General features: G+C 40.3%; 1 protein-coding gene across 2 annotated transcripts in view; it reads left to right on the top strand.

Annotated features, from left to right (window-relative positions):
• The window catches only part of LOC136675537 (collagen alpha-1(XI) chain-like), a 104504-nt gene that overhangs the window by 64312 nt on the left and 27274 nt on the right, over positions 1 to 12918 (top strand). For both annotated transcript variants that reach the window (XM_066652118.1, XM_066652119.1), the window contains 13 exons: positions 357 to 410; positions 1087 to 1131; positions 2198 to 2251; positions 2780 to 2824; positions 3026 to 3079; positions 8279 to 8323; positions 9097 to 9150; positions 9421 to 9528; positions 10324 to 10377; positions 11650 to 11703; positions 12215 to 12259; positions 12354 to 12407; positions 12839 to 12883. In XM_066652118.1, coding sequence (XP_066508215.1) covers positions 357 to 410; positions 1087 to 1131; positions 2198 to 2251; positions 2780 to 2824; positions 3026 to 3079; positions 8279 to 8323; positions 9097 to 9150; positions 9421 to 9528; positions 10324 to 10377; positions 11650 to 11703; positions 12215 to 12259; positions 12354 to 12407; positions 12839 to 12883 — 711 coding nt within the window. The remainder of the gene's footprint in view (positions 1 to 356; positions 411 to 1086; positions 1132 to 2197; positions 2252 to 2779; positions 2825 to 3025; positions 3080 to 8278; positions 8324 to 9096; positions 9151 to 9420; positions 9529 to 10323; positions 10378 to 11649; positions 11704 to 12214; positions 12260 to 12353; positions 12408 to 12838; positions 12884 to 12918) is intronic.

The following is a 12918-nucleotide window of genomic DNA, read 5'->3' as shown; positions in this document are numbered from 1 at the left end:
CTTCAGTTGCACTGCCATTCAGTTGTTTGTTTAGGACATGCTTGTGATTAATGTAAATTTATTTTTTAAATACAGGTTTTAAATTAGCATTAATATTCTACAAAGTTTTTTTGTAATTAGATCTTTTTGCTTTTATATTTACATTGTTATAATCATGTTCATATCTATTATTATCATTCATTATGTACAAGATAATCACTATAAACATTCTCATCAATCATATGCATTATTCGTTCATTCATTCATTTATCTCCTGTAAGCACTTCATCCACTTCTGGGTGCTGGTCGTTTGGGACTCCAGTGGGTACGATGCAGGAACCCTGAGGTTTAATATTTGATTTACTCCTTTCTTCCAGGGTCCTTCAGGAGAACCTGGACCTCCGGGACAGCAGGGGATCCCAGGACCTCAGGTCAGTTCACCCACTGACATCAGCAGAGGGACACCCTGGAGAAGGTGGGTGCACCTGTAAGACACACTAAGACATACCTCAACCTGTCCCTGCACCTGTCTCATCATCTACCTATAGACCTTGCTTTGAGCACAGGGGCACAGTGATGATGGAGCACAACTGTTCCCACAAACAAGGAAGGAGAGAGTTGTCCAAAACATCTTGGTTTGCTAAATCATTAAGTATTCACTCCACTGAAACTAACCCTTGAAAAACCCTTGAACCACAGCATTATTCTTCCTCCACTGGATTTTACAGCTGCCGGAGTGCAATGAGGCAGGTGAGGTTCCCTGGCATTCGCCAAACACAGGCTAAACCATCAGACGGTCACAGAATCTGGTTCCACTGCTCTAGAATCCAGGAGTGGGGGCTTTACTCCGTCTCCATCTGTCGCTCGCTCCCTCACAGTTCAAAAAAGTTGTTGTTTCTGTTTTGGCGATTCACACATTTAGAATTGTGCAGGATTTAATTAATTCTTTAATTTTATAATTTATACTTGAGTCAGGTTTGGGTTCATGTTGTTTCTCAGGGTTACTCTCTGTAAACACCTCAGATCTCAACAATTAATGCACTTAATTCCCTTATTATCTTTATCTCCTTATTCACTTTAATAACCTTAATAGTGTCTGTGTTTCAGGGTCTGCCTGGACCTCAAGGACCAATCGGACCTCCTGGAGAAAAAGTAAGTGTGTGTGAGAGAGAGAGAGAGAGAGAGAGAGAGAGAGAGAGAGAGAGAGAGAGAGAGAGAGAGAGAGAGCGAGAGAGAGAGGGGTTTTGTTTTTACAGACAGGGTTTTTCTGCCCTGGCCTCATAAACGATTCAGCAGCTCTTTGGTTTCCAAACTGTAGGTTCTGAAAAGATCACTGCTGAGTACAGAGGAAACTAACACACATACACACACATTTGTGTAAAAGACAGAACACCTCTGTTTACTTGTTTGGTGGATTTTCTAAGTATAAATATTAGAGAACTTCTACAGAGAACACACACACACAGAAATTTCCGACAGCCTGAGCTTTAGGAGCCAATTAGAATGAAATGTGACACTGGAGCCCATGAGGGCTTTTACGCACTGTGTATTTGTTTATTTATATATATATATATATATATATATATATATATATATATATATATATATATATATATATATATATATATATATATATATATATGTGTGTGTGTGTGTGTGTGTGTGTGAGAGAGATATGTGCTGAGCTGGTCTCTGATGGTCAGCTCCAACTCTGAATGGTCAGTATGGACCCTGGAATCACTGCAGTTATCCTTAACTTTAAAGCTGCACTGTGAGTTTGCAGGTTTGGGAAGTTGGACCATCTCTGGTGGAACTGTGTCATTGCATTGTGTTCCATTTTCCGAAGTGGATGTATCTGATGATTGAGAACGTGTTTCATATTTCAAATGAAAGGAAATTATTTGAAACCAACAATTACATCAAAATCCAAACTTTGGAACTATTTTACATACAAGCTTCTCTCTCACTCATCCACCCTCTCTCACCAGCTAACCCTCACAGTGACTCCGTCCATCACACACTTGGTCGACACCACAACACTCTGGAGAACCTCTGAAGAATATAATAAAATGTTTCAGAACTTCTGGAGTTTTTAGGAGAACTGAGTTTGAGAAAGTTCTCCTGTGTTATCTGTTGTTTTTATTTATTTATTTATTTATTTTAATTTTTTTATTATTTGTTTTACCCTGATATATGTTCATTCTCTTCATCTGTTTAGGGTCCTGGGGGGAAGCCAGGTCTGCAGGGATTGGCTGGTGCTGACGGTCCTCCTGTGAGTCTCTCTCTTATTCATATTCTGTTAATTCTCTTTCATTCAATTCAGTTCCATACAAATTTGGCTCTGTATAACTGACCATAACAAAAAGGCACCTCAGAACTCATCCTCTGGGGTGTTCTATACTACACACTACACAATCCATACCACATACAAAACACTACGTACTGCAAAACAGGCTGGAAATCCCTGTCCTGAATGACCAGTCCAGTCTTTACTGAGCTCTGTCCGGTAGGATAGGTGGACAGGTGAAGGACATGTGCAGTTGATCACCTGTGATATCTTCAGGGCAGCCCTGTGCCTCCCCCTGGTGGCTGCAGGTAGACTAACAGAATCCATGTCTCTTGTTCTGTCACCTCGGTGTTATTTGGGTTTATTGTTCCAAGTGTGTGATCAGTCCAGTAAAGTGTCAGACTAAGCGTGTCAGAGCCTCCCGGTGGAGAGGGGGATGTTATTGTTTACTGTATTTATTTTTAATTGGAGTTTAACCCCCACTTACACCCCCACCACCCGACTTCCCCACAGGGTCATCCTGGAAAAGAAGGCCCACCTGGAGAGAAGGGAGCAGCAGTGAGTGGGTTTCCTTTCTCTCTGTCTCTCTCTTTTTCTTTCTGAGATGGAGTCTGAGATATTCTGGAGTGTTTCCTTTTTTCTCAGTGTGTTTTTGTTTGTTTGTTTAGATAACCTTTAATTAAATTTCTATAATATTTTAAATGTCCTGAATGTGAAGTGGCTCTGGTTTACTGAGTTTGTTTGTGTCTTGCGTTTTAGGGGTTTCCTGGACCCCAGGGCTCTATTGGATACCCTGGTCCTCGCGGAGTTAAAGTGAAGTCTTGTTATTTACACTCACACCAACTTCATAATTAATATTTGTCTTCATATTTTCATATATTCTTATGAATAACCAACACTAATAACTACTTTATAATGAGTACACAATGATTCTGTCTGATTTCTGTTGATCTGTCGGTTTTCTCGCTCTGTGTCTTTATCTGTCTCTCTGTCTGTTTCTCTCTCTCAATTCTTTTCAGTTCAATAAGCTTTATTGGCATGAATCTATTTAGATACATTATTGCCAAAGCACTAATACAACAGCATAGATCATTAAGAACATTACATTTTTTTTTTGGGAAGTCACTTTCTCATAACTGTTTGAATTTTTTTTACACTCGGTGAGGAAGTGCAGCTCTGTCTCTACAGCGCCGCTGTTGCACTGCCAGCGGTGTCTATGCTCTCTGGGGAGCCAGGTCTGTCTGTACTGCCAGGCTGTGGGCGCTGAGTCTGTACCTGGTCAGTGTGAATCTGTATGTGTGGTTCAGTCACTATGGTACTCTGCTACAAATGTACTGTTGATTTAGGGCCAGATAGCACTGCATTCTGCTTTGTGTGTGTGTGTGTGTGCGTGTGTGTGTGTGTGTGTGTGTGTGTGTGATATAGTTGTTCTTTTGGAGTGTTATAATTTGGTTGACTCTCATTGGGGTGTTTCAGACTGGTCCTGACGTGTGTTAGTGAGGTCAGGGTCAGGACCAGCTGTGTGAGGGAACTCTTCTCTTTGCAGGGCTGTGTAGTGATAGGAGCGGGGGTCACTGTTTTTTAGATGTAGCCAATATTTAATCATTTGTTTTTGTATTTTCAGTAACAGAAGTTACTTGCCCAATTCTGCTCTGCTGCCGTTGTTTGTTGTTGTCATGTGCATTGCAGATGCTTTTACAGATCTCAGTATGCATTATTTCCGTTGGGTGTTTGTCCCATTGGCCAAATGTGAGTAGAATGCCTCCACATCTCACTGTGAATGGGTTCTAGATCTGATTGGATTTCAAATGGGAATTTGGCGTTTGATGGCATAGAATGCCCTGCGTGCTTTCTCTGTCAGTTCATTGACCACTGGACTGAAGCTTACTGTTGGACTAATCTTCAGTCCTAAATAGTTATACACTCTACTGTAGTCTAACCTGTGTGTCCCTAGTGTGAAGCAGCGGGAGATTCCCTGAGATCAGGGTTTCTTTTGGAAAATGAAGGTTTTGGTCTTTGTCAGGTTTACTGCCAGGACCCATTTCTGACAGTACTGCTCCAGCAGGTCCAGGTTTTGCTGTAGACCCTGCTCTGTGGGGGACAGCAGAACCAGGTCGTTTGCGTAGAGCAGGAATTTCATCTCTGAGTCATGCAGAGTGAGACCGGGTGCTGCAGAGCTCTCCAGAATCTTGGCCAGTTGTTCATATAAATGTTAAATAGTGTTGGGCTTAAGCAGCAGCCCTGTCTCACTCTGTGCTCCTGAGAGAACAGCCCTGTATTTTTGTTGCCTATCCTTATACCATACTTACTGTTCATTAATTTAATGACATATGTTTTACCCCCTACACCACTCTCAATACGTTTGTAGAATAAACTGCTGTGCCAAATCAAATTAAATGTTTTTGTTTTTTTTTAATCAATAAAACAAATATTTTGTTATATTCTTTTTAACATGTAAGTCAATCAGGGCAAGAAGGGGGTAAATATGATCTGACTTGTGGTGGTATAAATCCAATCTGGCTTTTGCTTAGGACCCTGTGCTTCATAAGGAAGTCTAAAAGTCTTGAACTGATGATGCTACACATTAACTTCGCCAGGTTATCGTTCACACAGGTGCCTCTGTAGTTATCAGACCTTGACTCTAGACATCAGGGAAGTAACCCACACTCAGAATCATGTTGAATAGTTTAAGAATGGCCAATTGGAATTTTTCACTCATGTGCCAGATCATTCCATTTAAGATGCCATTGGGCTGCTTGCTTGTTTTGAGTTTTAGGGCAGATATTTTGTTTTTAAGTTCCTGCGCAGTAATGGGGGAGTCCAGGGGGTTCTGGAAGTCTTTTATGGCCAATTCCAAAGAATGAATTTTTTGGAGATGTTCTTTTGATCTGGTGTTAAATTTGTGGTTACATTACTGTAGAGGGATCTAAAATGTGTGATCCATATGTCTCTGTTTTGAATGACCAATACTTCTGGTTGGGATTTACTGAGAGTGTTCCAGTGTTCCCAGAAGCTGTTTGTGTTGATGGACTCCTCAATTAGTATCAGTTGTGTGTGTGTTGTACTTTTGTGATTCTGAGTGTGTGTTTGTACAGTCTCACAGTACCGAAAGCATAAATCTGAGTTGGGTTTCTGATGTTTTTGATTTGATAGATTTCTTAATTATTTTTTTCTTAATTATTTTTTGGCATTCTGTGTCAAATCACTTATTTTCCTTTGGTTTTTGGATTTGTTCTTTGATTGTTTTCATTTGCATATTTGGTGAGTTTTATTAAATATATGGTTTATATTTCTAACGGCCAGATTGACGCCGTAGTTACTGTGGCATCCAGCAAGGTGTCTAAAATTGCTTGAATTTCGTGGCGCCTGATTGCTTTCTAGAACTCTTGGGTGCTGTTTAGGGCCCATCTGTATGGCCTCCGGATGTTGTACAGCTTACCAGGTTGTGTGGGTGCAGTGCTGTTAGCCTCTGTCCTTCTGATAAACGCAGTGATTTGGCTGTGGTCAGACAGAGGGTTTATTGGTTTAACGGTGAACGCACTGAGAGAGAAATGGTCTAGATCTGTGATCATGTAATCGACTGTGCTGTTGCTAAGGGGTGAGCAGAAGACGTATCCTTCCACAGAGTCCCCTCCTGTACTACCGTTGACCAGGTACAGACCCAGACTCTGACAGAGCTGCAGGAGGTCCTTTCTATTGCGGTGCACCTCTTGATCAGAGTTATTTCGAGGGAGGTTATGTTTCTTGGGTAATTATGTCTAAATATGTTATTGTTACCATTCTCCGTACAGAGTTCAGGTAGAAATCCTGTGCGGGTGTTCAGGTCTCCGCAGATCAGCACACTTCCCTGGGTCTCGAAGCTGCTGATCTGGTTGTGGAGACTGGGGAAGGTATCTTAACCGTAGTAATGGGATTTGCTGGGAGATTTTACGCAGAATTAGGGATTTTTCATATTTTTAGTGGAGTTTTGATTAAATTGAAATTTTGATCATTCTGATTTGTATCAAATCATAATTCCTCCAGAATCGCTACCTATTTTTATACTAGGATGCTTAATTGATGGAATTATAATTTCTTTGTAGTTAGTGGAACAGGGAGTGACCAAGTCGGATTTGCCCCATGTTTCTTGCAGGATGATGATTTCATTGTTTTTTGTGTTATTTATGAAATTGATGTTTTTACTTTTGTATCCAATCAGAGAAGATTGTTCGACATAGAAGTAGAAATTTCTGTGATATGTAAGGGGTGATATGTAAAAAAAAATACAATAACAATGGGTTTTTAGAAAGGAGAAAAGCCTGTGTAGTTGAAGGAGATAAACAATGTTTTATAACGTTATAATTAAGTTAATAAAAAATATGTGCAATCGTGTATACATTAAATATTTATCTATCCACCTATTTATCTATGTGTTTATTTATTTATTTTTAATAATCTTATTCTGTTGGTCTGTCTGTTTCTGTCTGTTTATCTGTGTCTGTTTCTCTCTCTTTCTCTCTCTCTCTCTCTCTCTCTCTCTCTCTCTCTCTGTTTGTCTTTTTGCTTATCTCTCTGTCTGTTGGTCCATCTCTGCCTCTCTCCAGTTACAGTTTTTCTCAATCGCTTTGGAGCATTTCTCAGATCAGAAATGAATTTCTCAATATTACTTATTCAAAGTCCACATCATATAGTGACTTGTGCACATCATAAAAGCAATTTCTCATTCCTTTTGGAGAAACAGCACATGTTTGGGTTAATCATACAGATGATTTTGCACAGCTGTCTGCTCCTTCTTATATTATCAATTGCTTTTATCATGTTGATCAGAATGTATTAGACTGCTTCTCTGTTGAACAGTTCAACCCCCAAAACATTCAGGCACTAGTCCATTGCATATGTCAGTACACATATAGAAATGTTGATCCAGTTGTCATAGAACACTTTATACATTTCTGTTGGACATTTTTGGTAAATGCCTGCTGAACTGATTATTAGCTCTCAGGTGAATCATGACTTTCACATATAAAGGGGAGTGTTTGAAGCTTTATATCAAACAATAATCAACCAGCTCTCTAAAATAGCTCAGAGAACCTTCAATTACCTTTCAGTTTCTGACAATGGAAGAACAAGGAAATAACCGCTTGATATATGTAAGGATTCAGCCACATATTCAGATGACACTGTTGACTGCTATGGTTGGAGCATGTAAGAACATCACCGCCAATGACCGTAGAGGCTGGACAAGACATTCAAAAATATCATTTCCATACTGCATTGTGAGGAAAGCTATTTGGTGTGATGTAGATGAGAATCTGTGGCCCGACAGACCACATCAGGAAGTCTAGAAAGTCTCCAATGTAATTCTACAGGCAGCCCTATAATGTACATCTCTGCCTGAAGGGTGTTTGTCATGCTTATATTTCTGATTGGTCAGATTTGATCCATTTGTACTAAACTGTCTTGTCATTTTTTCTGTTTCATAAAGACACAGTCTGTCATTGACCTACAGTACAAAGAGTCAAAATCATGATTATGCATCTTGTCCAGTCTCTTTCAATTGATCTCCCACATGGATCTTACAGTAAAAGTGCAGCCTGTGTATTTTCACTTTCAAAACATTCACAAAACTCTCACAGTGTTACTGATGTACTGACAATGTGGCTAAAGATTTTGACTGTCTTGTTCACAAACAATGATTCTAATAACACTCACATGTTAATTGACATAAATACTTCATTCTGGGACATGAACTAAGGATTTTGTGTAAGTTACAGGCATTTGTCTGTAATCCACCCAGTGGTGCTGGTTTTACAAAATGTTTTGAGAAATGCATATAATGTTGTGCAAATTTAAATGATGATTTGAGAAATGCTCCTAAGCAACTGGGGAAAAAAGATAAGATTGATGTTTTTTAGTAAATAGAATGTAGTTTGGGTTTTTACAGTGTTAATTAAGCCCCCCCCCCACCCCTTCAGTCCAGCTGTGTTCCTGACTTTATTGCACCTGCTGTTCATTGTGTGTGTGTGTGTTTAGGGAGCTGAGGGGGTTCGAGGTCTGAAAGGAGGTAAAGGAGAGAAGGTAAGTGTGCTAAGCTTCCTCCTCACAATTAGAAATGAGATCTAAGTGAAGCAAACTTCAGAGCAGTGGATTCACCTCAGTTCAGTCCTGTCTTCTCCAGTCCAGTTCAGTTCTTGAATCACACTTTATTTATCAGTAGTATTGTTTTCATTGTTTAAAATATAATAAAATTAAAATAAAGATAAAATAAGATCCATGTTCAGAAGGCTAGGGAGGGAGGGATGCTGTGAGTGATGTGCTCCAGGTGCTTTGGCAGAGCTGTTTCAGATTTTTAACCGTTCTGACCGCCAGGTGTCACTGTTTCTTTTAGAGAGGACTCAGATTCCACTCTGTGTGTGTGTGTGTGTGTGTGTGTGTGTGTGAAAGAGAGAGAGAGGGACTTTTTCTAAAAATAAATCTTTATTATATTCAGCATAGACAATAGCAGTCTCCTCTCTCACCACTAGCATTTAGCCACAGAACTGCCTTTAGAGGCTGATATAACAGTGGAATAAAGTAATAAATAATGATGATAAACGTTTTCTAATAATCATAGGAACTCTTAAATACCTGCATGTGTAAATATATTAACACAACCTTTGAAGGGAGCAGAACTAAATTATTTTTCAAATAAATTTTAGAGTATATTTCCTCTGAAAAAAATAAGGCATAAATTCTAAATTGTTTCTAGATCAGTTCCTGAGGCAGATAAACTCACTCTGACCTTTTTATCTCTCAGCTCTAGTTGAGCAGGAGATGCTTTATTATAAATGAATGACCCTCTCTTTTCTCAGGGCGAGGACGGGTTCCCAGGCTTTAAAGGAGACATGGGCCTCAAAGGGGACAAGGTGACTTTATTTATTTGTTTGTTTATTTAAGTTTTTCTGAAACAGCTTAAATTATCCCTTCAATCCAGAGCTTCTCTGAGTTGTTCGGAAATCCTTTAACATGTAGTGTAGAGTCTTAATATTCTAAAGCTGGATTCAGAGCTGTATTTAGTGCTGAAAGACTGTTTGACTGAAGTAGTGCAAGTGTATTGTATTGTTTACACATTGTTTACATGTGGCTTACATATTGTGTGGAGTTTATTTGAATGTTGTATGTATGCTGTTATTTAGGGAGAGTCTGGTGTCTTAGGACCCAGAGGAGAGGACGGACCTGAAGGTCCGAAAGGAAAAGCCGGACCCACCGGAGAGTCTGGACCCATGGGTCTCGCAGGAGAAAAGGTAGTGCAAGGAAGGCTGGGTTTAGGCTGGTGTTTGTTTTGCAGTCAGTCCAGAAAAGTCTGCAATTTCACTGAGCGATTCCAGCTCTGGACCAAGCACACACCTCATTAAATAAATTTTATCAACACACTTTATATAATTAAAGTTTATTCAGAATATATTAAACCCTTTGATGCTGAGAGAAACACATATTCTTTTAATTAATTTTCTAGCACATTTTATGAAATATTTTCACAGTGAATTATTCATACACAGACCATACTCCCCTGTGGGGGTTTGAGTTCTGTCCAGGGGTTAAATGTAGACCCCGCATTTGGATGCTCTACATGGTCAGTGATGGTGCCAGGTCGGGTTAAACACACTGGGTACTGGGTTGGTCTCTAAGATGCCCCACTCTGGAACCATGTGGACCCCAAACACATAGAGTTACTGGGCTGCCCACTTTTATCTGATACAAGCAGCCTACCTGGCCCAGTGGCCCAAAAGCCCAAGTACTCATCCCCAGAGCCTGTGTCCATCTTGAATCCAACCAGCCCCTGACCATGCCCCCTGGTGGGAGGTGCTTGGTGGGTAGTGGTCACTTAATCATTCTTAGCAGATACTGATCTTAGACCAGGTCAGATACTGTATTGTCCTGTTGATGGAAAACCTGCTTTCAAATGATCCTGCGTCCAGATTTAGGCTTAATCCTGACACAAGACCAGCCCCTGGGTTTTAAATATTCAATGTTTTTTTAATGTTATCGACCTCTTCTTTGTGCCTTGTGGATGGTTAAAGCTGCTGTTTGTTTTTCAGGGAAAACTGGGCGTTCCTGGGCTTCCTGGATATCCTGGACGTCAAGGTCCAAAGGTATGACTTTACATACACTTTTGGACTCAATGCATTGTTCCTTTAATGGGTCTTTGATCCTCTGCATCCACAAAGACTCAGTTTAAAGGTGCGATCAGTCATTTTTCCAGTCTTATTTATGATTATTATTTACTTGACAAGTTTATGCTACGTAGCTATGTTTGAAGTTATGTTGGTTTAGTATCAGTAGTCTCTACCCCTTCCAGACCTCTAGCACTGTGTCCACACTACCAAGCAGAAGTGACTCAAATCTGATTTATTTGCCTTAATATGACACAGATCAGATTTTTCAGAGTTTTGTGATTTTTTCAAATCAGAGACACTGTCGTATGTGCTCCTAGATCTGATATGCCTTTGATTTTGTGGTTGTGTGAACATGCAGCATCGGCAGCAACTGCAGGCTGTCTCAAACGGCTCTGTTCTCCCTACAAAGTGCATACTGCACGGTGATGAATCTACAGCTTCAGTGCCAAAATACCACACTGACTGTTAGAGAAGGAGGTGTGCAAGTGAGAACTGATTATAAACAGATGTCTGTTAGACATATGTGCAGTGCTCAGGTGTTGAAGCTGTTATTTAAGGCCCTACATCATGCACCACAGGTTGCTTAGGGACATGTTTCTGTCTGAGCCACATAAACATATCAGTGTGAGCAGACGGCCGTTTCAGAGACAGTTTTTTCATATTTCACACAGATACAGAACACCTACATAAATTTGATCCTGCAGGATCCGCCAGATCCCATCTGAGTAAAAATCTGGATTAATTAAGGAGGCACGTAACATGAACGAAGCACTAGGTGTCAGTGTAGAGTCTGATTCGGAACCTGATTCTCTAGAGGAAATTACTGACTGCTGTAAATACAACACACAACAAGTAAACAATACATCAAAAGCCTCTGTATTCAGATCATCAAATACATCAAAGTGCTCAGTTTATCTTTGTTGTTAAAGAGTAAATAGTATAGTCTGCTCCATGTTCCTATCCTTGCTCTGGTGGCTAGGCTAACAGGGCTAATGGAAAACCCCACTGTCCGCTACATTGATTGTGTGGAACTGTGTTCTCTGGAGTGATGGAGTTCCTATGGGGTGAGGAATGGTGGAACTGTGTTCTCTGGAATGAAGGAGTTCCCCTGGTGTGTGGAACAGTGGAACTGTGTTCTCTGGATTGTTGAAGTTCCTCTGGGATGAGCTGAAGTGGTGAGCATGATCCATAACTAATCACGTCTCTCTCTCTCTCTCTCTCTCTCTCTATCTCTCTCTCTCTCTCTAGGGTTCCACTGGTTTTGGTGGTTTTTCTGGAGCAAATGGAGAAAAAGGAACACGAGTAAGAACAACAGATTTGTGTCTTAATTAAAAGTATTTTTTAAAACAATAAAACATTTGCATGTCACACTGGAAAAATGTAGAATATGAGAGAGAGAGAAAGACTGAGGGAATGAAAATAAGAGTGAGACAGAAAGGAACAAAGAAACAATCAGAGAGAGGGAGGGAAACTGAGAAAAGAAATAGTGGAGAGAGACAATGAGAGCGAGACTGCAAAGATTAAAAGTACATTGTAGAATATTAAGTGGCATGTGAAAATGTGCTGTCCTTCATCATTCTGCACCTCAATAAGGACAAGTATAACAGACCTTAGAATAAATCCACGGTTTTGTAAATTAATAAATTCAAAGTTTTTGCAGTAATGAGCTGTGTGAAGGAACATATCCCAAGGACCGTGTGTGTGCTGTTGTATGAACAGGGTTCAGGTTCTAGGTTGTGTGTAGAATCAGGTCAAGCTCAGTGTTTCAGGCAGGTTTTGTTCCTGATGTTTCTCTGACCGTGTTTCTCTTCAGGGCATTGCTGGGAAAGCGGGACCACGAGGACAGCGCGGTCCAACGGTATGGTGACCACCCACAAACTTTCAGTTCACAGAGTAAATACCTGTATTAACACCTGACTCTAATGTTATTGCTAATGCTTACATTTCCTCAGGGTCCCAGAGGTGGACGAGGAGCAAGAGGCCCGACAGGAAAGCCAGGACCAAAGGTCAGACCTCACTCAGACTTTTAGAATGAAGTAGAGGTCAATTATATATCTGAGATATTTACCTGTCACCTGCAGGGGGCAGGGCTTCTCGTCAGGTGAGCAGCAGACTTTGGATGACTGCTGTGGTCTTTTCTGTTCCCTTCACTGCAAAAAACTTTACAAACCCTGACCAAAGTAGTGGCCCATAGTAGACTTAGCAAAAACATGTAATGGATTTGTTCTGTTCTTGGGGATAATATGGTATCCAAAAGTTTAGACAATTTAAAGATGAGATTTCTATGTTAGCCGCCGTGAATTACTTAACTCTTAATACTTAATTCTTAAGTTATTTTTTTAGTTTAAGAATTTATATCTTCCTCGTCCATTATTGAGAAGTTGCTGACTCTTCATTTTCCTTATTCACTATTTCTCACTTCCTCTCTTCTTCTCAGGGGACCTCAGGGAATGATGGGCCTGCAGGGGGTCCCGGAGAACGAGTGAGCACCTCTGATCTTATGGCACATTTTAAACA

The sequence above is a fragment of the Hoplias malabaricus genome, chromosome X1 (assembly GCF_029633855.1).
Source record: "Hoplias malabaricus isolate fHopMal1 chromosome X1, fHopMal1.hap1, whole genome shotgun sequence".
Taxonomy (NCBI): domain Eukaryota; kingdom Metazoa; phylum Chordata; class Actinopteri; order Characiformes; family Erythrinidae; genus Hoplias; species Hoplias malabaricus.
Note: the sequence above shows the minus strand (reverse complement) of the source record. Positions and strands in the feature narration are given on the sequence as shown.